Below are 24,114 nucleotides of genomic sequence, written 5' to 3'. Positions count from 1 at the left end.
TTGCAGGTGTTCTGTCGAGCTATGCTACTCACTGATATGTGCTGTTTAGCGGCACTGTGCATGCGCATGTGTGTTTTATGATAATTTAGCTTTCATAGGGTGCGTTAAAGAGCCCGATTGAATGTTACAAAATTTTAAATGCCAATTAAATAATTAATAATAAATTAATCTAATCACCTATATAACCATAACTTTACCTGATACTGTGATTTAGCCTATCCAAATATCCTACCTAACGCTAACGTTAGATTTCTAATTTCTAATATGGTGCTTTTTTGTAAGCGTTTTTTTATTTTAAATAAAATACTCTAGGGTAGCACGGTTTGAAAAAATGCTTTATTTTTTAAATTGTTTAAATGAATAAAAAAATACACTATGGTAGCACGGTTTGACAATGTTTTTTTGTATTTTTTTACATTTGTTTTAAATAAAATACACTAGGGTAGCACGGTTTGACAAGGTAGAACAACTTGTCAGTACACCGGATACCGCAATTTAGCTACCGAGTCCAGACGCACAGAGACAGTCGTGTCTTTATTTATACTCGCTCTTGCGATTTAGGCCTGAATAAATGAGATTATAGCAACAACAGTCCTAACAATTAGTCTTAGAAAAGCAAAAGGTCGTCTAGTCTTAATGTCAAAGCAGCTGTCAGGTCGAACCTACGTTTGGGAGAGTGTATCGTTACCGTGTTATTAACGCTAGTTAACTAGTTAGTTAGGCTAGGTTAGTTAAGCCCGTACATGTGCACCAGCAGTCTGCCCGCCCCGCTTATGACAGTTCACTGGCGGTTAACGTTAATGTCAGCTAACCTAGCTTTAGCTAGCTCACACGAACGCTGGGATAACGTTAACTTAGCTAACACTAGCTAGGAAACTAGCTAACATAGCTTGCCAGCGATAAACTGGTTGCCAATCAGAGTTGTTTAGCTAACTAGCTAACATAGCTACGTTGTAAACAATCCTGACTCCAGATATTTCTGATTAACTCACCGTTTGTAAGTTCATGTTTCACAGTAACCAGGTCACCTTCTCCGGGTAAGCCCTCCTTCGGAGACGGCATTTTCGGACTGTCAGCCACGGTTCCTCGGTAGCAGCAAGCGCAGCAGATAAATCACGAGTCCGCGGCTTCAAGATAACGAAGAATTCGGGGGACTCACACTAATCCATAAACCGCGGTACGACTGAAACGGTTCGGGTGAACGGGAACTGGAAAAGGCGCGTACAGTAAGAACTGCATAGCTACTCTAGAAGACTGGCACGCCGCTCCTCTACACCACTGTCTGTCTCTGCCCTGTCAGTGCTAATAGCAAAGAAAAGCGCCGCTGCTGCCCGTGGATGATAATAATAATACTGCACCTACTACTACAGAAACGCCTATTGAAGTTGTTGGGCGAAATCCTCCACTACACTAACCTAACCCAGATAACTAAAGCAGCTCCTAAACTGGACCATGCGCTGCTGTTATTAGGTTCTTATCACAGCCCCCCTTCCCTCACTCAGTCTCTTCCTGTGCTTTCTTGTCTACACTGTTTCTATACAGCTTTCCTGTAGTAGTACTGAAGATAAGCGCGAGGTTTCTCTAACTTAAAGTCCCAGAGCACCTAACCAACCTAAGTATCAAAAACAGCTCTGGGAACAAAAATAAGAGACCGATTCAGTTTCTGAATCAGTTTCTCTGATTTTGCTATTTATAGGTATATGTTTGAGTAAAATTAAAGTTCTTGCTGTTTTATTCTATAAACTACAGACATTTCTCCCAAATTCCAAATATAAATATTGTCATTTAGATCATTTATTTGCAGAAAATGAGAAATGGCTGAAATAAAAAAGATGCAAAGCTTTCAGTCCTTAAATAATGAAAAGTTCATATTCACAAATTTTTAAGAGTTCAGAAATCAATATTTGCTGAAATAACCCTGTTTTTTATCCACAGTTTCATGCATCTTGGCATGTTCACCTCCATCAGTCTTACACACTGCTTTTGGATAACTTTATGCCACTCCTGGTGCAAAAATTCAAGCAGTTCAGCTTGGTTTGATGGCTTGTGATCATCCATCTTCCACTTAATTATATTTCAGATGTTTTTTCGAATTGGGTAAAGAAACTCATTTTTAGGTGGTCTCTTATTTGATGATCTCAAACACATGTTAAAGTTAGGTAGCTACAGTCTAACGCAATTAATGTTAACAAAGTTTTACATCTTAGAGAACAACCACTATTTATTTTCTGAATGTAACATATTGTGAAACAGCAATGTAATTTAGGACTGGGCAAACGTTTAATGTCAGTATACTGTATATCACAATAGAAAGATTGATATAACACAGTGGACAAACACCAGCAGATGGCATGGCTCTGCAAACCATCACTGATTAAGGAAACTTCACACTAGACATAAAGCAGCTTGGAATGTGTGTCTCTCCACTCTTCCTCCAGACTCTGGTCCCTCACATTTTCTGAGACACTGATTTGTTTTGGGTTTTCATTGGCTGTAAGCCATAATAATACAAATTAACAATAAAAGAAATAAACATTAAAATAAGTTCAGCTTGAAAGGTTCACCAATGTGTTCATTTTCAACACATATCATATAATGCATTCAATCAATTGTATTGTATATAAAAAAGATAATTGTGTGTTGTTTTATTTATTTATATTAATATTCTCTTTAACTGTGACTCAGTAGCTACGGGGACTTTTATTTTGAAGGATCTCATTTGTTATTGACATTGGACTTCTTGTTTCTGGCTTCTCGGCGCAGTGAGCTTCAGAATGGCGGCTCTTTTGGAATCGCTGCTCCAGAGGGAAGTGGAGTTAAACAGGGCCTTAGACTGGCTGAGAGGACGACATGTAAGGAATTCGTCATGCATTTATATGCGACAGCTAATGCCTTATTTTTAATATAGTGCGAATGTGTTGTAATGACATAGAAAGGGGAAATAATCGCTGTATTTCTCAACTTAGGCGAGTTATGAACAACTCTTTTGCTAGCTAGGCTAGCTAACCAAGCTGTAGCCAGCCAGCCAGTCAGTGAGTTAGCTAGCTTATCTATAAGCACGAACACCTCCTGACAGAAATATAATAAATTATTTAATTTATTAAGCGATACGCTTTACGGGTGTTTTATTGTCTAACCTATTTAGCTTAAGTCATTTTTGTCACATTGAAGAGAGAAGGATGCTTACTGCTGTAATAAAAATAAGCTAGCTAGGTTAGCTAATTAACTGTTAGCTAGTTAACTAAGTTACTTTAAGTGTATCAGCTTAATATTCTTACAGTTATGTAACTTGGTTTATTATTATGTTGCCTTGTTTAATTGTTTATAAAGCTAGCTAGTTTTATTTTCTTAACATTTTTGCTTTGTTTTACACTTAAGTTAATTTCTTTATAAAGTTCTTCTAAAGTTTTAATTTTTATTGCAGTTTATATGTTATTGCACAAACTCAAACTTTACTTTTCTGTCATGGCAGGAGTGTGAAGAAAATGGCCAGGATTTACAGGTTAGGAAGCAAGAGTTTGTCCCCTTTCTTCTGAATTTCTTGAGGGACCAGAGCAGTAACAGTTTGACCCATGGCCCTGCTACCCCTGCCAAAACTCCCAGTACCAGCAGGCCTCTCAGAGCTCAGGGAACCTCAAGTGAACGCAGGGGAAACAGGTCGTCCACAGGACAAGGATCCCGCAGCACTAGTCGAATCCAGCTCTTCTCTCCTGCTGCCAACACATCTCAGCCGGGGGACAATCCAAACGAGCTGGACAATACACTGAATAGCTCTCATGGCTCTCATGGCCTTACTGGCATCAGTCAATTTAGTAGCCCGTCATTCAGTTCAGGATGGAGTCCTGCCCCGAGATACACACCTTCAGAACGGCGATCTGCCCAGCGGCACTGTCTTGCTGACTTCATGACTTCACCCCCAGAAACCCAGCCCAGCCCCACCGCACAGCAGCACAGAGGACGCAGGAGGATGGGGCCGTTTGGGGCATCCGCAGCAAGCAGACAGACGGGAGCTCGTAGTGGCCAGATGGAGGAGGGTTGCCGGTGGGATGGTGCAGGGAGGAAGGGGAGGGTTGCAGCGAAGATCAACGAGCCAGTGTCGCCTCCCACACAAGTAGAACTCAATTTCAACAATTTGGATGACTTTCCCCCAGTGGGTGCAGCCCATGTCTCACCTATGTAAGTGATTGGTTTTGTTTGGTTGGTTATTTATATATTTTAATTATTTTTAAAAGTGTATAAACTAGTTTGTTGTTAGTTTGATTTTGTATCAAATCTAACATTTAATATGATTAAACATGCACTAAATGCAAATCTAATGAACTTTTTTATGAATAGGTGTTTTCCCTCCAAAAAACATACAATTATTAAAGTGGCTGTGTCAAGATCCAGTTGTTTAAAGACAAGGTTAAAGATTTATATTAGTTAGGAGCGCAAGAAAATGTCAGTATCATATCATATTAAAATATATATTTTTTGTAATACTGTATCAATTTTTAAAAGCACATTATTGATTTTTAATTATTTCACATGTAAAGATTTGTGTCAGTGGTTAATTTAATGTTGTGTTTAAACCCCACCCACTAGATAGCAGTGTTGTAATCTGTCATTTGATCATACTGTTCTGACTGCATAATTTGTTTTTTTATATTTTTTATAATTTATGCATATTTCATATGATTTCTTTTTTATAGTATGACAGCTTTTTTATGTGATTTAAACATCTCAATACATTGACTTGCTTACAGGTTATGCAGATAATATTCTGCTTATATATAGCAGTATATGAAATCGCAGTGCATGTATTCTTGTCAATAAACAACCCTAATATGCTTGATGATTTTTTTTTCCCCCCACCCAGACCAGCTAAACCATCCCGGCGGATCAACCCGACACCAGTCAGTACAGAACGACCCAACTCCAAACCCAAGAGCTGCTTCACTTCTACACCCCTCAGCCAGCCCTGCAGTTCCAGCCCTTCTATTCCAGAAACCTTTGGGCCAGGACCAAGTGCTGCAAGTCCCCTTTGTCTGCAAGAAGAAAGGGAGCTGCTAAAGAAAGAAAGGTATGCAGGCAAATTGAGAATACATTAATGCAATTTCTAAATGTATGTCCATGTTTCTTTACCCTCTGTGGCTTTATCCGAACTCAAGTTCATTCCTTGTATTTTCAGATCTAAACTTGCACAACAGACAAGCTCCCCTGCAAAGCCCATCCCAGGGGTTTGCACCCCCACCAGACCAGTGAGACCAGGGTCTAAGGTGACTCCTGATCCACAGGCACCTGGCCCTGACCCTGCCAAAGTGACTCATGCACAAGAGCTAAACCTATTAGCTGAGATCTACTGTACCTGCATTTCAGGTGAGAGACCACTAGGGGGGGCTGAGCACAACATGGTACATTAGCGGTATAGTAGGACGCTTACTTCAAATGCAAGGCAATATTGTCAATTTATAGTAATTAAAAGTAAAAAAAAAAAAAAAAAAAGAAAATTAAACCAAAAATGTAAAATTAAATATGTCAGTATGTTTTTATTTTCCTTTTTTTTTTTGCAATACAATATAATTTTATTGTGGTTTAGTAGATGACAATTTTATACAGTGTCAGAAAACACCTAAGCTGGACAATTTCACCAAAGGTCAATTAATGATAATCTGCATTCTTGTGTCTTTGTAAATCTAACGTGAAATTTAGAGAAGAACAGGCATGTCATGATTTCTAAGCTATTGTTTGGGTACAAAGACAATTGTCTCTATTTTTTCCATGTAAAACTGGTAATTCAAGATTTATTTAATGTAAAAAAAATCTGCGAATTTACAGTTAACAACAATTTTGAATGAAACTCTTGTCATTATAGAGAACTTGGTTCCATGTGTGTTCCTGGAAGTGTTCTTTGTGCTACAATTGCTCACCACCCGTAGTGTGGCACCCTCAGATACAATGGAACAGGATCCCCCTGTGCCTGGGGGAAAAACAGGTTATTATATGACTATCATGTTCTCATCAGTCAGACAGTTTTTTGCCTCAACTTGTTCTCAGCTTTCCTTTTTCTCATCCATTTGATTGTACAGATGCCCTTGAGAGAGATTATCTGGGAAATGTCCACAACTGTGTATATTTTGCTGTGCAAGTTCTGGAGAATCAGTTTACGTGAGTTTTCTTATCTTCTGCTCACCCTTTTATTTAAGATTTATTGTATTTACACTTATCCTGCATTTGCCTGCTATGTCTCAGGCTGCTCTCACACCTGGATCGCTGCACTCTGCGCCTCCTGGCGGAGAATGAAAGGGTGGGGGTTTTCTCTCCAGGCTTGCGAGATCTTCTGGTACAAGCCCAAGACAGTTGCACATCGAAGGTATGCAACTGTTTGATTGATAAGCATATTATTAACAATCTAGTAACAGAAGCTGCATAATTGTTAATTGGTCCAGCACAGTCCAAGCACTGTGATCGGGAGATTGCTGGTTCGAATCCCGGTAATGCAGCTTAGCCTTGTTTTTTCTGAGTGCTTTCCCCTCAGAAAAATGGGAGAAAATTATAAAAAAATAAAAAAATAAATAAGTAATATATATTTTTGTCAAAAACATGTTAATATGTTGCAGTGGGTGCATATTTTTATTAATTATAATTTTTAGAACACATATAATATTAATAATAATTCATCTAAATTAACTCAAGTCATAAATGCAATCCAACAGACAAAATATAAGCAAGTGTATTGCATTGTAATTAAACCAACTGCTTGACTAAAACAACTGCACTGATCTAGAAATGAACTGTAGCCTACTAGAGAACCTTACATTAATGTCTTGAAATAGTAATTGATGATGAAATTTGTTTTTTGCATTTTTCCTGGCTGAACAAATTTTTCCCATTTTAAGAAGTAGTTTGGTGTGAGGTTCACTGTGGACCTCTACCTCACTCCACCTCCAGTCTTGTTATTTATAATATTTATAATATTATCACAGCTGTGTTGGAAAAAAAATTACAATAATTGCAATAATGATAAAGGTATGGTGTTTACATTGGCCCACAGGTTATCCCAGATCTTCACACCTTCATTCATTCAGTGCCATTCCAGCCAGCTACTGACAACCGCACAAACTTCAGCAGTGACAAGGCTTTTCACATCTTTAAAAAGCAGAGGTAAATAAGTGTTGTAACTTGTGAGCAAATGGGAGAATTTTCAGGCATTTCGTCCTCTAATAGTTTAAATCATGTGATGTGTTGTGCCTGTGCAGAGATATATTTTATGAGTTGCTGAGAGAGTGGGAAGATTATCATAAGGAGCCTGGCTGGGAGTTTGAAGCAGCACTCGGAAACAGAGTCAGGTGAGAGTTTTTGTGTGTAGATGAATAAATCTTAATTTATAAAATAAATGGTATAGCTTTGAATGTTCATTTTTTCTTGAACTTTTCCCCTGTTTTCTTCCCAAAGGGCAATGGTCAGTCAGCTGACTGCAGCAGGAAACCACTGTCATTTTGCCAGACTTTTCCAGAAGCAGCTAGTTCAGGTATCCCACAATGCCGCCGTCTCATATTAACATGATTTAAATTAGAGTTGTACAATATTGGAAAATGCTGAAATTGAAAGTTGAAAATGTTTTGCCTTATTAGACTTTGTATGTCCCGCGGTGTGACTATTATCCTTGTGCACATTGGGATGACTATAATAACACAATGTATTGTGCAACCCTGATTTAGATTGGCAACAGTTGTTGCATGATTACTGTTGATTTTTCTCTAGATGTGTAAGGGCCCCAGGGTTCTGGGCTCTCCTGGTGATGCTCCAGATGCAGACCTGCTGGGAATGGTGGGAGCTGACAGTTTGGGACGACTTAAGCGCTTGCAGGAGCGTTTGATCCAGCCACAGGCTCTAAGTGGACCCTGTCCACCACCATCTTTTCCAGGGAATCAGGAGTTTTTCAGAGACTTTCTGCAGACTGCGAGCTGGTGAGATGAGAGAATATCAAGCTTTTGGTTCACATTTCTTAATAACTGAATTTGTTTGACATTCTTCAGCTTTGTTGTGTAGTTGTGCCTATCAATATTAATTACTCCGTTATTTTCAACTCCAAATACGTGACAAGATAAGTAAATTGTGCAGTTCACGGCTCACCAGGATACAGTATATCGTACATTTTTCGGCACCCATTCTACATTTTTGTTAAGTGACTACAAGATTAACTGATTTGTCACCAAACTGGTATTTTGTGGATAAGATTGGATACCTCCGCTAATAGAAATGGCAAAGCCTTTCCGGTTGCTGTTTCCTTACTTTTTAATGTTTACAATTTAAGATGGTGACAATAATAGGACTAAAGGAAATCTTTCAGAGAGAATAGTTTGTGGGAACAAAACATCTAAAGGAATATTTTGCAGAAATCTGGGGTAAAGGTGCACTGTTCTATTGTGCAGTGACACCTGCACAAATTGTCCATGATTTTCATGGAAGAATCATCAAAACAATTAATTTCTTACATACTTGCCTCAAATGTCAGTGCTAGAAGTTTTCAAAGAAACATCTAAACAAGCATGATAAAGAAAATAAGTACTGTGGACTGGTACAATTAATTTTCATTCAAAATTCAATTGTTTTTTTGGCCACACTGATCAAAGGCCTTTAGGAAAAAAATCTCCAAATGTTAAATGTGGGGTGAATCATTTTGGTTGCTTTGCATGGGGTCAGTGGTATGTGCGACATTTTCATTTGTAGTTGAATTGATTCAATTAACAATGTAAAATAAGAAGGTAAAATTTAAAATATTAAGATTTTTTTTATGCTTACCTGTTTCAATGAAATGTGCTTTGATGCAACCCTCAAGTGGCAGCTCGTCAGGTCTAAGCATCCTACTGGGCATGCTGTCTTTATAAATATAAATGCCAGTATTAAAGTTATAATATTTGTGATAATTCTGAGTTTTATTTGATCATGCAGTGAATCCTTTTCATCCACATTTTTTTTCTTCTAATCCAGCTGCCAGTTGAACCAGCACTTGAAGGATGGTTTGTGTCAGCAGCTCTTGCAGTTAAATGAAGTTTCCATCCTCGGCCCCGAAGCCGCATCAGACGAAGGAGAGGAGGGAGTAGATGGGGACATGGAGCAGCAGGTTGGAACAGTGTAATTTGGGACAAGTATAATAATTCTGTATATTGTATAAAACGAGCTCCTACATCTTTGTGGTGTTTTTTATTTTACAGGACGAGAAGCAGCGATACTCTTCTGTACTTGTTGTGGCTCAAGTGCTGGCTAAGTTCCTAGGTTTTATCTCCTTCCTGCCCTATCAGACCTCTGAAGCTCCATCCAGAGAGATCCAAGAGGCTGCTGTGACTCTCCGCAGCAAGGTATGGATCCACAGAACCTGAAAGTATGAGAAATACACTACCGTTCAAAAGTTTGGGGTCACTCAAACAATTTTGTGTTTTCCATGAAAAGTCACACTTATTCACCACCATACGTTGTGAAATGAATAGAAAATAGAGATTGACAAGGTTAGAAATAATGATTTGTATTTGAAATAACATTGTTTTTACATGAAACTTTGCTTTCATCAAAGAATCCTCCATTTGCAGCAATTACAGCATTGCACACCTTTGGCATTCTAGCTGTTAATTTGTTGAGGTAAGCTGGAGAAATTGCACCCCACGCTTCTAGAAGCAGCTCCCACAAGTTGGATTGGTTGGATGGGCACTTCTGGCGTACCATACGGTCAAGCTGCTCCCACAACAGCTCAGTGGGGTTCAGATCTGGTGACTGCGCTGGCCACTCCATTACCAATAGAATACCAGCTGCCTGCTTCTGCTGTAAATAGTTCTTGCACAATTTGGAGGTGTGTTTAGGGTCATTGTCCTGTTGTAGAACGAAATTGGCTCCGATCAGGCACTGTCCACTAGGTATGGCATGGCGTTGCAAAATGGAGTGATAGCCTTCCTTATTCAGAATCCCTTTTACCCTGTACAAATCTCCCACCTTACCAGCACCAAAGCAACCCCAGACCATCACATTACCTCCACCATGCTTAACAGATGGCGTCAGGCATTCTTCCAGCATCTTTTTATTTGATCTGCGTCTCACAAACGTTCTTCTTTGTGATCCAAACACCTCAAACTTGGATTCATCCGTCCACAACACTTTTTTTCCAGTCTTCCTCTGTCCAATGTCTGTGTTCTTTTGCCCATCTTAATCTTTTTCTTTTATTAGCCAGTCTCAGATATGGCTTTTTCTTTGCCACTCTGCCCTGAAGCCCAAAATCCTGCAGCCGCCTCTTCACTGTAGATGTTGACACTGGTGTTTTGCGGGTACTATTTAATGAAGATTGGGGACCTGTGAGGCGTCTGTTTCTCAAACTAGAGACTCTAATGTACTTATCTTCTTGCTTAGTTGTGCAACGCGGCCTCCCACTTCTTTTTCTACTCTGGTTAGAGCCTGTTTGTGCTGTCCTCTGAAGGGAGTAGTACACACCGTTGTAGGAAATCTTCAATTCCTTAGCAATTTCTCGCATGGAATAGCCTTCGTTTCTAAGAACAAGAATAGACTGTTGAGTTTCAGATGAAAGTTCTCTTTTTCTGGCCATTTTGAGCGTTTAATTGACCCCACAAATGTGATGCTCCAGAAACTCAGTCTGCTCAAAGGAAGGTCAGTTTTGTAGCTTCTGTAATGAGCTAGACTGTTTTCAGGGGTGTGAACATGATTGCACAAGGGTTTTCTAATCATCAATTAGCCTTCTGAGCCAATGACCAAACACATTGTACCATTAGAACACTGGAGTGATAGTTGCTGGAAATGGGCCTCTATACACCTATGTAGATATTGCACCAAAACCAGACATTTGCAGCTAGAATAGTCATTTACCACATTAGCAATGTACAGAGTGTATTTGTTTAAATTTAGGACTAGTTTAAAGTTATCTTCATTGAAAAGTACAGTGCTTTTCCTTCAAAAATAAGGACGTTTCAATGTGACCCCAAACTTTTGAACGGTAGTGTATGTTTGGAGTTATTTTACACAAGATGAATGTTGGCATATCGTCTGTGTATATTTCAGAGTGCTCCAGTGCTGGATGTTTGTGCAGTGCTAAGAAGCTGCATTCATAGGAAGCGAACTGTGCTGACTATACCCTGGCTGGTGGAGTTCCTCTCCATGTTGGACTATACTGGCCCATTTCTGCCTTCTTATAGGGATGCATTCGGCCTGCTGCTTCAGTTCTACAGGTTTGTCATGTACAAAAACTCAAACATGTGTGTGTTTGTAAGTATTTTAACTGTGTGTTTGTGTTTCTCAGGCGGATGAGATTAGGTAAAGTTGGAGGGCAATTTTACTTGAATCAGATGCTTTTGGTGGCAACGCTCGGCTGGCTTTTCCAGGTGAGGCTCCCTACACTAATAAGACTTATTACAATACACTTAAACAGGTTTCCACTAGGGGTGTTATATATACTGTAAAATGCATACAATTAAATATGATTTAAAAAGAAAAAATCTTAATTAGACAGGTTACTGTTTTGATTCAGACTTTGTATATGTTTTTCTATTTACTGTAAAACTTTAATGATCTCCTTCCGCGAAAATCCACTTTTTCTTGTTGTTTGTGAAATACTATAGGTCTATCAGTGTTGTATATGCAGGCTACACATTTTTCAAGCTCCAGTGTCTGCAGTAGCTAAGACAAGTCGATCAGAAAAAAGCATTGTGTCTTCATCAATCCATTAAGTAGTTTATTCATGGCCTTGCCCACCTTGGCTCTGAGCGACCAACAGACAGAGCCGAAGCCGGGCTGTAGCAGAACTGACACTGTCTCGTCAGCTAAAGAGCTTACAGCTCCGTTTACACCAGCTAGTTAACGTAAGCTATCTTGTGTAAGTAACTATAGGTGGCTATATAAATATACACTAGGGAAGCACAGTTTGACAAGGTAGCACAACTCTACAGAAAACCAGTCAAAGCAAAAGCCAAAATCCTCTCCTTCTTCAGAGACCACTAATCCAGTGAAATAAAGCAGGGTTATACAGAAACACCGGAGCACTTTTTTCCACAAAAAACGTGGCATTTATTCACACTAGAGACCACAACTAGACATTTTAAAATGAATGAAAAAACAATGGAATGAGACCTTTAAGGGTATGTTTTGTATGACCATTTATTTCTGAAGATTATATACATGCACTAAATATTCCACATTTTAATATTATTGTAAATGCTGTGTAACATTTCATTATTGTTTACATATTTATTTTCTGCTGAATGTTTAAAACTGTTACAGTAAATAAAGCTTTACATTTATGTTGTTGAACTAATATATTCTTGAAATTAATAAAACAAAAATCTGTGCTCTATATGGACAAGAATTGTTACCACAAAAAAAAATATTTAGGGCCGTATAGCCAACCCCTAGTTTCCAGTCAATACTTGAACATTTTCAAGCAATTTTTCTCTTTCTCATAGATCCCAGTCTTCCCGGATGACCTCTTCTTTAGCATGGATCTAAAAGATGAACTAAAGGAACTGGAGAACCACACTAGCAACCAAGGACTGGTAAATACATTCTACTGTTCCAGACATGATGCTTCTAGAATTGCCTCTGTGTTTTTTATTGGGCACAGTAAAGTGGGCACAAGACTTCTTGCATAAACTTTTTTTTTTTCTGCAAAGATTATGTAACTCTCAGCTTAAAAAAAGTGTGTGTGATCTGTTCTGACTCTTATTAGGACTCTAATTTCCTTAAAATTGATTATTTCCGTTTAAATGGTTAGGTTAGGTGTCTGTTGCTTTCTATATTATATTAGTAGGAGATTTACAAAAATACAAAACTACCGTAAAGCATCTATTTATTTTTAATGTAATGTTTGCTCCTTAGGATAATCTGCCCTTAGTGGATCAGCAGCTGCTCTATACGTGTTGCCCTTATTTAGGTGAGTGGAATGACCTCAAATGAAAGGCTGCAAAATGTTACATTTGAAAATGTTAAATTTCTACTGCTTTTTTAAAATATTATTTTAGGGGAGTTTCGCAAGCTGCTGGCTGCTTTTGTGTCAGGAAGTGCATCCAAGACGGGAGGCTTGATCCGCAAGATCACACCCACATCTGCAGAGCCCAGAGGACCCCCAACTACCCGCTCTCAACAGAAAATCCATGTAATACTGCCAGAAGCACACAACTCATTATTAGAAAATACTTACACCTTCTGCACCTGCTCATTTATCAGAACGTAATGACTAATTTTCAACTGCTCTAGTAAGAGTGGCTCAGGTGGGGATTGTGATGTTACAATAAGGGAGCCATCAAAACTTCACACCAGCACTATTTGGTCTGGTTAAAACTGACTCTGGTTCTTTGTACCTTTTAGTTCAGTTGGATTAAGCAGGTGTGAAAACAGTAATTGCACTTAAAGAAACCGGATCAAAAAGAACCGGACCGAGACCTGCTAGTGGAGATGGTCTCGGTCCGGTCCCAAACGACCTCTGCAGCTGTTCACTTGTGGTGAGAGTGTGATCCGGTCTTGATCCAACCCATCAAATACATACTTCGTTTATTTGAGCTAAACTGCTGATAAGGTGCAGTTTAATCTGATATATTAGCCAGATAATATACTGCCATGAACTAACGCTGTCTCCATTTTCCATGCTGTTTACATACGCTGTGTGTGTGTTCACTACTCTCAGCCGCGCGACTCTGTTTACTACGTCTATCAATCAGTGTTACAGCAGATTCACACTGCACAGACATTCGCACTGGAACACAGAATTTTCTTGTTTTATTTAATTTCCTACTCAGTTGCCAGACAGATCTGACCAGTCAGAGGACACAGTGTGCTCGCATGGTTTATTGGTCCATATTTGGTGCGTTTAAGTTTGTGCCTGTGTGAAACCAAACCAAACCGAGGGAGAAAACACTCCAAGTAAACGAATTTACCAACTAATCTGGACCATAGAAATGCACTCCATGTGTGAAAATGCCCTTATAGGCAGTGGGGACCCAATTGGAAATACAAAAGCATGCAAAACGTTGCATAATATTTTCCCTTTTTTGTTAAACAAGTAAAACTAGTCCCCTGGTTACATGGAAGGCCCTACAATATATATATTCAAGGCCAGATATATATATTCAATAAATTCATCACTGATATAGTGGGCTTAAAGAGAGGACCGATAACCTACATGTTTATCTGAAGAATTTACCAAAATAAATGGCTACCTGTGACTGTGGTTGCATCCCCCCCCAACCAAGGACAATTATTAATTAGGGGTTCGAGCACGTAGTGCTAGAAACCCTATTGTAATTGTTCTGATTATTATTATAGTTCTTATTCTTTTTCTGCCATAGAAGTGATTGGGCAGAAGAAACCGTAAGGCCTACAGGGCTGAGACTTGGTCATATGGTAGTACTTCTCACCGCTACTCAGATTCAAAAGATGAGCCCGATCGGCCTCAAGGGGGCGCTATGGCGAAGGTCAACGCGTTTGGCCTCGTAACTCCTACGCCCTGATAGCTAGAGCAAAAATTCTTGCATTATATGATTCCTTGGTTAATGGCAAATCAAAAAGGTCAATAGAACCACTAAGCTCCGCCCACTTAGATTTTTTGCTATTTAGCATAATATGCAAAACCTACTTTTGAGAACTTGTCCTAGGGTCATTGACCAATCCTGTCATATTTGGTGTCAAACAACTCAGCAGAGTCCCAACCTCAATAATTATCGAAAAAATTGAGAAATTTTTAAACAATATGGCCACCATATGCAAATTAATCTTACCGTGGCACACCCAAATTTACTCTAACAGCTGTAACTTTTGAATGCTTAAACATACACTAATGCCACTTTACAACTTTGATGCCAACATGATTCTGAGGTAGCCAGTCAATCTGTGTAGACATACGCCCCCAGGGGGCGGAGCCAAAGCTAAAAATCTGTTTCTCAGGAACCGTACAAGCTATGAAGCTCTCCTTTGGCATGTATCATCTATGGCCTATGTCCTAATGTTTTACAGAAGGAAAATTTGATATGCAAATTTTTGCAATCGTTATTAGCCAATCAGATTCCAGCAAGCTTTTGACAGGCTAAACAATGACCAATCAGGATGATACTTATACCCTACATGTATCTCAGGGCCTTCTATCATCCATTAAAATATGGTGTTGATTGGCCTCAAGGGGGCGCTATAGCAGAAAATAAGTTATATCTAAAGGTACAAGTGGCCTAGGCTTGTTATTCTTTTTTAGTTGTATACTTTGCTGTAGCCTTTACAACTTTGTAATTACATATGTTTACCAAAAATGCAAAGATTTTCATCAGTGGCCAAAAGAGTAAAAATTGCTCTTTTCGAACTTGTCTTTAAGTCCTTAATCAATCAAAACAAATTTGGTCTTGATGCAATCTTGAGACCCTGTAGGTAAATAATTATCAAAAAAATCTTGACATTTTAACTATTTGAGGCCCATAAACCTTGATCAAACATGTACGTGAAAGCCTTTTCAGAGTTATTTGGCCAAAACTCTGTCAAAGTTTAAAACATGCCAACACTGTTGAAGCTACTAATTAACAATGACATTTGAAGTACATGTGCCAAGTATGAGCCAAATAAGTCTTCAGTAGGCTCTACAGTGAAAAAATAACTATTTTCAATTTATTCTATTTATCGCTATTTTCCAACCTAAATGGACAGAAGACAGGAACCTTTCACCCTATCAACACACAAATTTATACACATATATAGACTGATAATCTGATCTTGATTGCAAATTTTCAGCCAAATCGGACATGTTTTGCCTCTACAACGGCTGGGAAACTACAGCGATTTTGTAGGCCTCAAGCCTGTATTATCGCTTTTTTCAAATCTAAATGGACAGAAGTCAGGAACCTTTTACCCTATTGACACAGAAATTGACATACATCTATAGACTGATATTGTGATCCTGATTGCAAATTTTGAGCCAAATCAGATATTTTTTGCCTCTAATATGGCCAAAGAGCAACAGCCATTTTGTAGGCCATAAGCCTGTATTATCGCTTTTTTCAAACCTAAATGGTCAGAAGTCAGGAACCTTTGACCCTATCAACACACAAATTTACATACATGTATATACAGACCACTTGATCATGAGTACCAATTTGGAGCCCAATCGGACTTTTCTTCTCTTTTTAATAAATAGAAACACACTGATAGGGAATGTTCTGTCTTTCTGATAGAGTGATAGATTTCCAGCAGGTTATATGTGGTCTCTTGCTGCGCTCTGGTGGTCATTTGGTGAAACAGCTACAGGTGAATTATTCTAAATTAAAGCTCTGCTGAACTTATTTAATATTGCTTGTCTTGCTTAATTGAACATATTTATCCTTCTTGTTCATGCTGGTCAGCCGCCTGGGTCATTCTTGTTTATGCTCCACCCACTTTTTTTTTAAATTTGCATAATATGCAAAACCTACTTTTGAAATCTTGTCCTTGGATCCTTGACCAATCATGACATGTTTGGTGTCAAACAGTTCAGCAGAGCTTACTCCTCAATAATTATTAAAAAAATATTTACATTTATAAACAATATGGCCGCCATATGCAAATGAGTTCTACCATGGTGCAGTAAAATGTCTTTAACACTTATAACTTTTGAATGCTTAACCTGACACTAATACCACTTCAGTCCTTTGATCATTACATGATTCTCAGATACTCTGTCAGTTTAAGTAGACATACACCCCCCCAGGGGGCGGGGCCAATGCTCGATAGCTGTTTCTCTAGAACCATACAAGCTATCAAGGTCATCCTAGCCAATTATCATCTATGGCCCATGCACTAATGTACACCAAATGAAAATTTGATATGGACACTTTTGTGGTCACTATTAGCCAATCACATTCCAGCAAGCTTTTAACAGGTGGAATGTTAATCAGGTCAAAACTTATATACTATATACGGGTTATTTATATGCCCTTTTTATGCCTTGTGTTTTTTCAATTTAAGAACTGAATTTGTTTCACCAAATGCCCACTAGAGTGCAGTAAGACACCACATAAAACCTGATGAACACTACAGCTCAATTTATCAATGCTTTTCCACTAGTTTACTCACACCACTCATCTAGCATTGCCATTATGGTCTTTATGGTCACGCTGGTCACCCAGCTTGGTTATGCTGGCCATCCAGCTTGGTCATGCTGGCCATTCACATTGGTCATTATGGTCCTGCTGGTCATTCAGCTTTGTCCTCATAGTAATGGTGGTCTTCCAGCTTGGTCATACTGGCCAACCACCTTTGCCATGCTGGTCATCCAGTTTGGTCATTATGGTCTTCCAGCTTGGTCAATATGGTCAACAAGTTTGTCATCCAGATTAGTCATGCTGGTAATCTAGCTTGGTCTTCACGGTCATGCTGGTCATCCTCATCCAGTTTGGCGATGCCAGTCAACCGGCAACATGTTTTAAGCCTAACTGGCCTCCAGGGGTCTCTTTGCCTGTAACGCTCGAACCCCGTAAATCGCCGCTTGCGGCTATATTTATTTATTGTGTTTTGTGTTTTAATGTAGCTGGACCTAGAGCAGGCTTTCTTCCATAACCAGCCTCCCTCACTCAGACGTACTGTGGAGTTTGTGGCAGAGAGGATTGGGTCAAACTGTGTCAAACACATCAAGTTAGTCACCCTTTTACCTTTTAATATAATGTACTGTCAGTTTATTTAATATTACAGATTGGTTTTAATTACATTATTGTGTGGTTTTTGAATGTGTTTTTTTTTTTTTTTCATGTAAATTAGGGCGACGCTGGTGTCGGAGCTGGTGCGAGGGGGAGAGAAGACCTTAAGGGACGGCTTGGGCTCAGACTGCGTTAATGCAGCCAAGCTGAACGATTCTATTTGTGCTCAGCTGTGTGATGCAGGCATGCAGGCACTAGAGAAAGCTACCAGGTATGGTGTACAGATATGGATAGATAGAGATCTAGATAATACTGTACTGATGAGCTGAAACTAAGAATTAAAAAAAGAACATTAGATTAGATTAGATTAGATTAGATTAGATTCAACATTGTCATTACAAGTACAAAGTGTAGTTTAGCATCGAACCAGAAGTGCACCAACAGCAAGTGCAACATATACAAAATGTGCAGAATATAGATAGATATGTATAAATAGAAATAGAAATATGGTATTGTAAATATGATTTACAGAATATTTACAATTGTTTACAGATTGAAAAGACATATTATGCTTTATGCCACAGATAGGAAATTTACAGTGTATATTACAATAAAATACAGTATATATCAAAATCAAACTATACACAGATTATGAAATTTTATTAAAAAAAAAAAAGTTAATTTAGGGAATCGGTAATCAGAATGGTGGTAAGGAGGATCAGCTATGAACAGAGTTTTGTAGGGAAACAGCTCTGGGGGAAAAAGCTGTTCCTCAATCTGCTTGTCCTGGTGCAGAGGCTCCTAAAGCGCCTGCCAGAGGGCAAGGGAGAAAACAAACTTTGAACAGGGTGGGAGGAGTCCTTGACAATGCTACGAGCTTCACGCAGACAGTGTTTCATCTTGACTTCTTAACTGAAAGAAGTGGAGTCCTTGTAGTGACAGTACAGACTCCATAGCACATTGTTATACAGCAGGATGGCTGAAGACAGGAGTTGTCTCCTTAGTGTTCTCAGGAAAAAAGGCGCTGGTGAGCCTTCTTGATCAGGTTAGAGGTGCTGGTGCTCCAGGATAGATTTTCAGGATAGATGGCCTGTGGGTCCCCAGGAACTTGAAGCTGGTGACTCTCTGAACAGCTATACCACTGATGTTGATGGGATCATGGGTGTCTCCTTTCACTTTCGGTGAAGTCAATAACGAGTTCCTTAGTTTTGGTGGTGTTAAGAAGCCGATTACCCTGATTAACCTGTAACAGCAGCACATTTCAAATGGAACAAATTGTCAAGTGATTGTGTGTGTCTCTCTTGAACTAGATTTTGTAGCGAGAATGCCCCTAGAGCCGTCAGAGTCCTTCTGCCTGAGGAGACATCTCAAACTGTGAGTTAAATCCTAAAGTATCTGTTCTTTGTAATGACATTTATTTACTTATGGCTCTTAAATCATAACACTTTTCTGTTGCAGGTGCTGACAACAGCTGAGAGCATCACCACCCGACTGGCCACTGAGAAAGCCTGCAGCTGGCTCTCCTCCAACATCACAAGTAATGAAGCACTCACAATCACTGCAATGGTTATTTGGATAATGTATTGCTGGTCAATGATGTCATTCTTACATGTGTATGTGTGTGTTTTGTTTACTCAGCTCTCATAAAGAGGGAGTGGAAATGTAGTTTTGAGCGGGTGATTAAGACTCTGCCAAGCCCTACTAGTAAAGAGTCTTTGAATACAGAGGAAGCAAATAGAAGCCTACAGCCACCAAAGAGTTCCTCAGGCCAGGAGACTGGGTCCTTTTGCCCTCCAGATTGCAACAATGAAGCTCCACTGGCATCGGATGTCATCGTCGAGATAAAGGTACAGACAAGAAAGCGAGGTTTAATGACTGTGGGTAATCATACAATAACATCCTTTGAAAGGTGTTGGACTGTGACATGCACAGGTGGTAAGAGGCCCTTGCTATGCCTTGCCTCTGAATCCAGTGTCTAGGCTTGTATTTAGGAATGGCTGCATAGTATAAACTGATTGTTGGTGCATCTCATTGGCCACATGTGTTAAACGTACCAGTTTTGCAGAATCCAGGGCTGGTTTTTGGCCTATCTTCATAAGATTTCTATTTTGAACCTTGGCCAGGTCATAACTTTCAATAAAAAAAGAACATGGTGCTAGATAATGCTGGCATCTGTAAGATGGTGGTGAAAATTGGTAATTATATTGAGTAAAAACTGATATGTAAATAAGCTCAATATTTCCATTTTTTTTTTGTTACATTTTCCTCTAGAGGTCACTTTTAACACTGGGAAAATTTAATTTATCTTCATTAAACTATGTTGTTTGAAATAAAATTTGATTTTTGTTCTCATTACTTTTATGGGCCCTGTAAAAGTGTTGCATTATATATCTTTTGTAAGTGAGAATAGGCTATATAAAGATATTGAAAGTTAAAAGTTAAAAAAATGTTTAATTACTTACTTATAAAGAACCGTGATCTCCCATGTTCAAGAAAGGTTCAAAGACCAATATTTTTTTATTGCTACAAAAACATTTTTTCATTGTACCTTAATCAATAAACTAATAGAATCTCATATAAATATAAATATTCAGATTACTCCAAAAAAAAAAAAGAAAACATGTATTTAGTCTTTTTTTTTGTTTTGTTTTTTGCTATGTTTCAGGAGGTGCTGAGCATTGCAGTAGGCCCTAGAACTGAAGAGGAGGTCTTCACAGTACAGCAGATCTTCTCTCTACTTGATAAAGTTGAACAGAGTCTGAAAAGCAGAAAAGTACAGTCTATACACACACACTTTTTCCCACTCTGCACATTTTGCTCTCATGTTCATATAAATTCATACATGTTATAATGATCTATGTTCTCTATACTGTTTTATGGTCTCTTTGCAGTTCATGTCTCCAGTAGCAGAGCAGATGCTGTTGCGTTGTACTGTCCTGCTGGCTTCCAAGCTAGGTGATTAAAGTTTTTGGATTTATGTAGGCCTATCGCGGTAATTATCTTCTTTTTGCACAATATATGGAAATTACCTCAATAAATTTGGCTGGCCTCAGTATTGTTAAATTTTGTTTTTGTATTTTAGTACCAGTTGTGGAATGTTCTTAATAATTAACAATGCAGTGCTATTTAAAGTGCATTGACAAATGACAATAGTATTGTTTATTGCGAATATTTTTGGCACAGTATATTATCTAAACAAAAATATTGATTGGGAAAAATAAGAGACCACTTAAAAAGTATGCATTTCTTTGATTTAACCAAAATTAAAAGATCTGAAATATAATCAAGAGAAAGATGGATTATCACAAACCATCAAACCAAGCTGAACTGCTTGAATTTCTGCATCAGGAGTTGCATAAAGTTATCCAAAAGCAGTGTGTAAGACTGGTGGAGGAGAACATGCCAAGATGCATAAAAACTGTGATTAAAAACCAGGGTTATTTTACCAAATATTGATTTCTGAACTCTTAAAACTGTATAATTATGAACTTGTGTTTTTGCATTATTTGAGGTCTGAAAGCTCTGCATATTTTTTGTTATTTCAGCCATTTCTCATTTTCTGCAAATAAATGCTCTAAATGACAATATTTTTATTTGGAATTTGGGAGAAATGTTGTTTGTAGTTTATAGAATAAAAGAACAATATTCATTTAAATTAAACATATACCTATAAAAAGCAAAATCAGGAAAACTGATTCAGAAACTGAAGTGGTCTCTTCATTTTTTCCAAAGCTGTATATTAATAGTGTAAAATGTTGTGTGTATGTGTATTTGTGTGTTTATACAGTATCAGGAGAGCTACCTGTGGTGTCTTCAACTGAGACTAACAGGAGAGCACTTCCTGACTTAAGGCCTCTGTTGGAGGAGTTTGTTCTCATATGGACTCGTACGCCTTCTGCACCTTTGACCCTACTCCTTAGTGAACTTACTCTCACTACCATGCTCCATACCAATGACGTACAGGTAAACATCTCTTAATGTATTTTTAAATTTTTTATTGAATAGGCATGTACAGCAGATTGTATATTGTTTGCTTTTTCTATTTTTACAGAGGTGTAACTACCTGCTCTTAATTAAACTGCTCATAGAGAAAGGACTTCTAAAAGAGGATGAAGTCGGCTCTCGCTGGATGAAACTATCAGAGTTATCCTGGCCAGTGGTAATCATCACATTCATGCACACTTTCAAGAAAAACACAGCATGATTTTTGCCACAATTAAAATGTTTGCAGTCTGTGCTTTTTTGCTCAAGTCTGCAGATTTTGCATCAGTCAGAGTTCACTGTTAGAGTAGTGAGAGTGGGCCACAGACTATTATAATTGTGCATCAGACCAATCAGAGCATATCGAACATGTTTCATGTTTTTTGACCCATCTTTAATCTTTAATTTGGTAGCTTGTACAGGTCATTGATTCACTCTTAACTGGTCCCATCAACAGCTAACAAAAGCCATGCACAAAAACTAATCCCGGGAAGTAGTTTTTCTTTTCTCGTTTGGGCTTAAATTTTGGCTTATTATGCAATTTCTTGATTTAGTTCCACCGTAAATTTTAATTTATGTAACGGCTAGAACATCCCCATTTGCAGTATTTAATGTGAAACAAAAGTAAAAGGCAGCTGACATCTGCATCATATGTAGCATAAGCCCTATCTGGACAGGATTAGTTTCTCAGGGGGATGTCTGTGAAAAATATTTCACACTTCTATTCAGTGATAAAACTCTTGCATCCAAACTACAATTGAAAAAACAGGAGGACCAGTAAGTTTTTTGGCTTTCTCTGTCACATGACATCACGTTCAGTAGCTCCTGTAGCATTTCCACTCGCTGTTGTGTTTACGTGGGTCTCAGTGGAAATGCACACCCAAAGTGTAATTACGGTGCATAACAGTGGACAAATATCTATTTTATTAAATGTAAGGTGAGGAAACTCAGAGATGTGCTTCTGTTCGGGACTAAAATTACCGGAGGATCACAGAGTTCAGCAAAAAACAGTAGATAATTCAGCCTGTAATTTTCTCAGAGAACGTCTGAGAGGACCAGCAGTAAGACTGCTTGACAGCAGTAAGGCCAGGTCATAACTGAGATCTAGATCAAGCTGCAGATTTCTGTTATCTGCTAAACTAAACAGTATATTACTAAGATCTGTAAAATAGTAGCTCCAACTCAATCAGTGAGCTTTTTTTCCCCGGTATCAAATGTCATCAATTTGGAAATGAACTAGTTTATTTTCTTGTTTTATTACAGGAATCAGTTGAGAAGTTTAAGAAGCTTTCCTTGGCCTCTCCATCAACAGTGCCTTCAGTCAAGCATACTGACATACTGCAGGTCTCCCCGTGACCAGCAGAGGGAGCCACATACATGCACTACATGAGTGTTGAATTCAGGCAAAATTATTTTTCACACTTACATAAAAGAAAAACTAACATGAAAGTGATTGAGATAATAAAGTAACTGTGTATGTGTTTTATGGGGTGTAAAGTTTTTAAAGAGAGTATTTGAGACATATTCTAAAACAGTGCCTGTCGTTATATGAATTTTTGCTTTGGAATACCCAAAGAAAATGTACTTTGGTATGTGATGTGTGTAAAATAGTAGTAATGTAGTGAGATGGAATTATAACCTTGGACTCAAAATGCTGTTTCAGTGTTTAACCTGATAAAATTCAGAGACAGTTATTTTTCAATAAATAAAAGGAGAAGGCAATAAAAGCATCTGGATTTGGATTCAGTACAGTGCATTCGATTGTGCTGTTGTGCAGCAGCAGATTCAGGCAGTGCCAGTTTTTTTGAAAATCAAGTCTGGATTTTGTTCTTCCCTTCATATAACAGTGAGCTGTATAAGTGTCTCTGCTATAGTGAAAAAAAGTTCTGAATCATGAAATCATGTTGTTCTGAACATATTTTCTTGTGTAATTGCTGGCTTGCTATATACAGCTCTGGGGAAAAAAATGAAGAGACCACTTCAGTTTCTGAATCAGTTTCTCTGTTTTTGCTGTTTACAGGTATATGTTTGAGTAAAATGAACATTGTTGTTTTATTCTACTACAGACAACATTTCTCCCAAATTTCAATTACAAATATTGTCATTTAGTGTATCTATTTGCAGAAAATGATATATATATCATATATATATAAATAATGCAAAGAAAACATGTTCATATTTCAAAAGTTTTAAGAGAGATTAGAACTCATAAATTAGGACTCATAAATTTAGGTGGTCTCTTTTTTTTCTTTCAGATCTTTATATATATAAATATCTACACACCTGTGGATTACAGGCCGCTGTTTGCTCGGAATGCTTTTGGGTGCATTATTTTAATGAACTCTTGGTTCATGTTGGACATAATGTTAATAATATTATTGGTTGGTTTTAAACTGCCTAATGTCAAATTAATGAATATAATAAATTTGCTATGTAAATGTTTCATTATTAAATCACTGATTTCGTGCATTGTTGTGTAGTACAGGAGAAACTTCATATTTCTGGTCTTTATACTGAT

The 24,114-nt window shown here is 38.1% G+C and overlaps 2 protein-coding genes across 2 annotated transcripts in view; one reads left to right on the top strand and one right to left on the bottom strand.

Moving 5' to 3' along the window:
- The window catches only part of rps6ka5 (ribosomal protein S6 kinase, polypeptide 5), a 32,092-nt gene extending 31,014 nt beyond the window's left edge, over positions 1 to 1,078 (bottom strand). The window contains exon 1 of the mRNA XM_007252550.4: positions 993 to 1,078. Coding sequence (XP_007252612.1) covers positions 993 to 1,062 — 70 coding nt within the window. The 5' untranslated portion in view covers positions 1,063 to 1,078. The remainder of the gene's footprint in view (positions 1 to 992) is intronic.
- Positions 1,079 to 1,136: 58 nt separating this feature from the next.
- cdan1 (codanin 1) lies at positions 1,137 to 24,049 on the top strand. The gene is made up of 29 exons (XM_007252549.4): positions 1,137 to 1,226; positions 2,764 to 2,852; positions 3,473 to 4,176; positions 4,859 to 5,062; positions 5,171 to 5,358; positions 5,855 to 5,974; positions 6,069 to 6,147; positions 6,232 to 6,352; positions 7,034 to 7,143; positions 7,239 to 7,328; positions 7,435 to 7,510; positions 7,744 to 7,949; positions 8,974 to 9,106; positions 9,198 to 9,341; positions 11,041 to 11,207; positions 11,279 to 11,360; positions 12,438 to 12,527; positions 12,850 to 12,904; positions 12,993 to 13,126; positions 17,510 to 17,613; positions 17,737 to 17,886; positions 18,926 to 18,989; positions 19,074 to 19,152; positions 19,254 to 19,462; positions 20,281 to 20,388; positions 20,507 to 20,570; positions 21,403 to 21,578; positions 21,667 to 21,774; positions 22,860 to 24,049. Coding segments are annotated over exons 1-29 (3,948 nt in total). The 5' UTR covers positions 1,137 to 1,225; the 3' UTR covers positions 22,953 to 24,049.
- The last annotated feature ends 65 nt before the right edge of the window (positions 24,050 to 24,114 follow it).

Source organism: Astyanax mexicanus, chromosome 14, assembly GCF_023375975.1.
Source record: "Astyanax mexicanus isolate ESR-SI-001 chromosome 14, AstMex3_surface, whole genome shotgun sequence".
Taxonomy (NCBI): Eukaryota; Metazoa; Chordata; class Actinopteri; order Characiformes; family Acestrorhamphidae; genus Astyanax; species Astyanax mexicanus.
The sequence above is the reverse complement of the archived record's forward strand: the minus strand, read 5'-3'. Positions and strand labels throughout refer to the sequence as shown.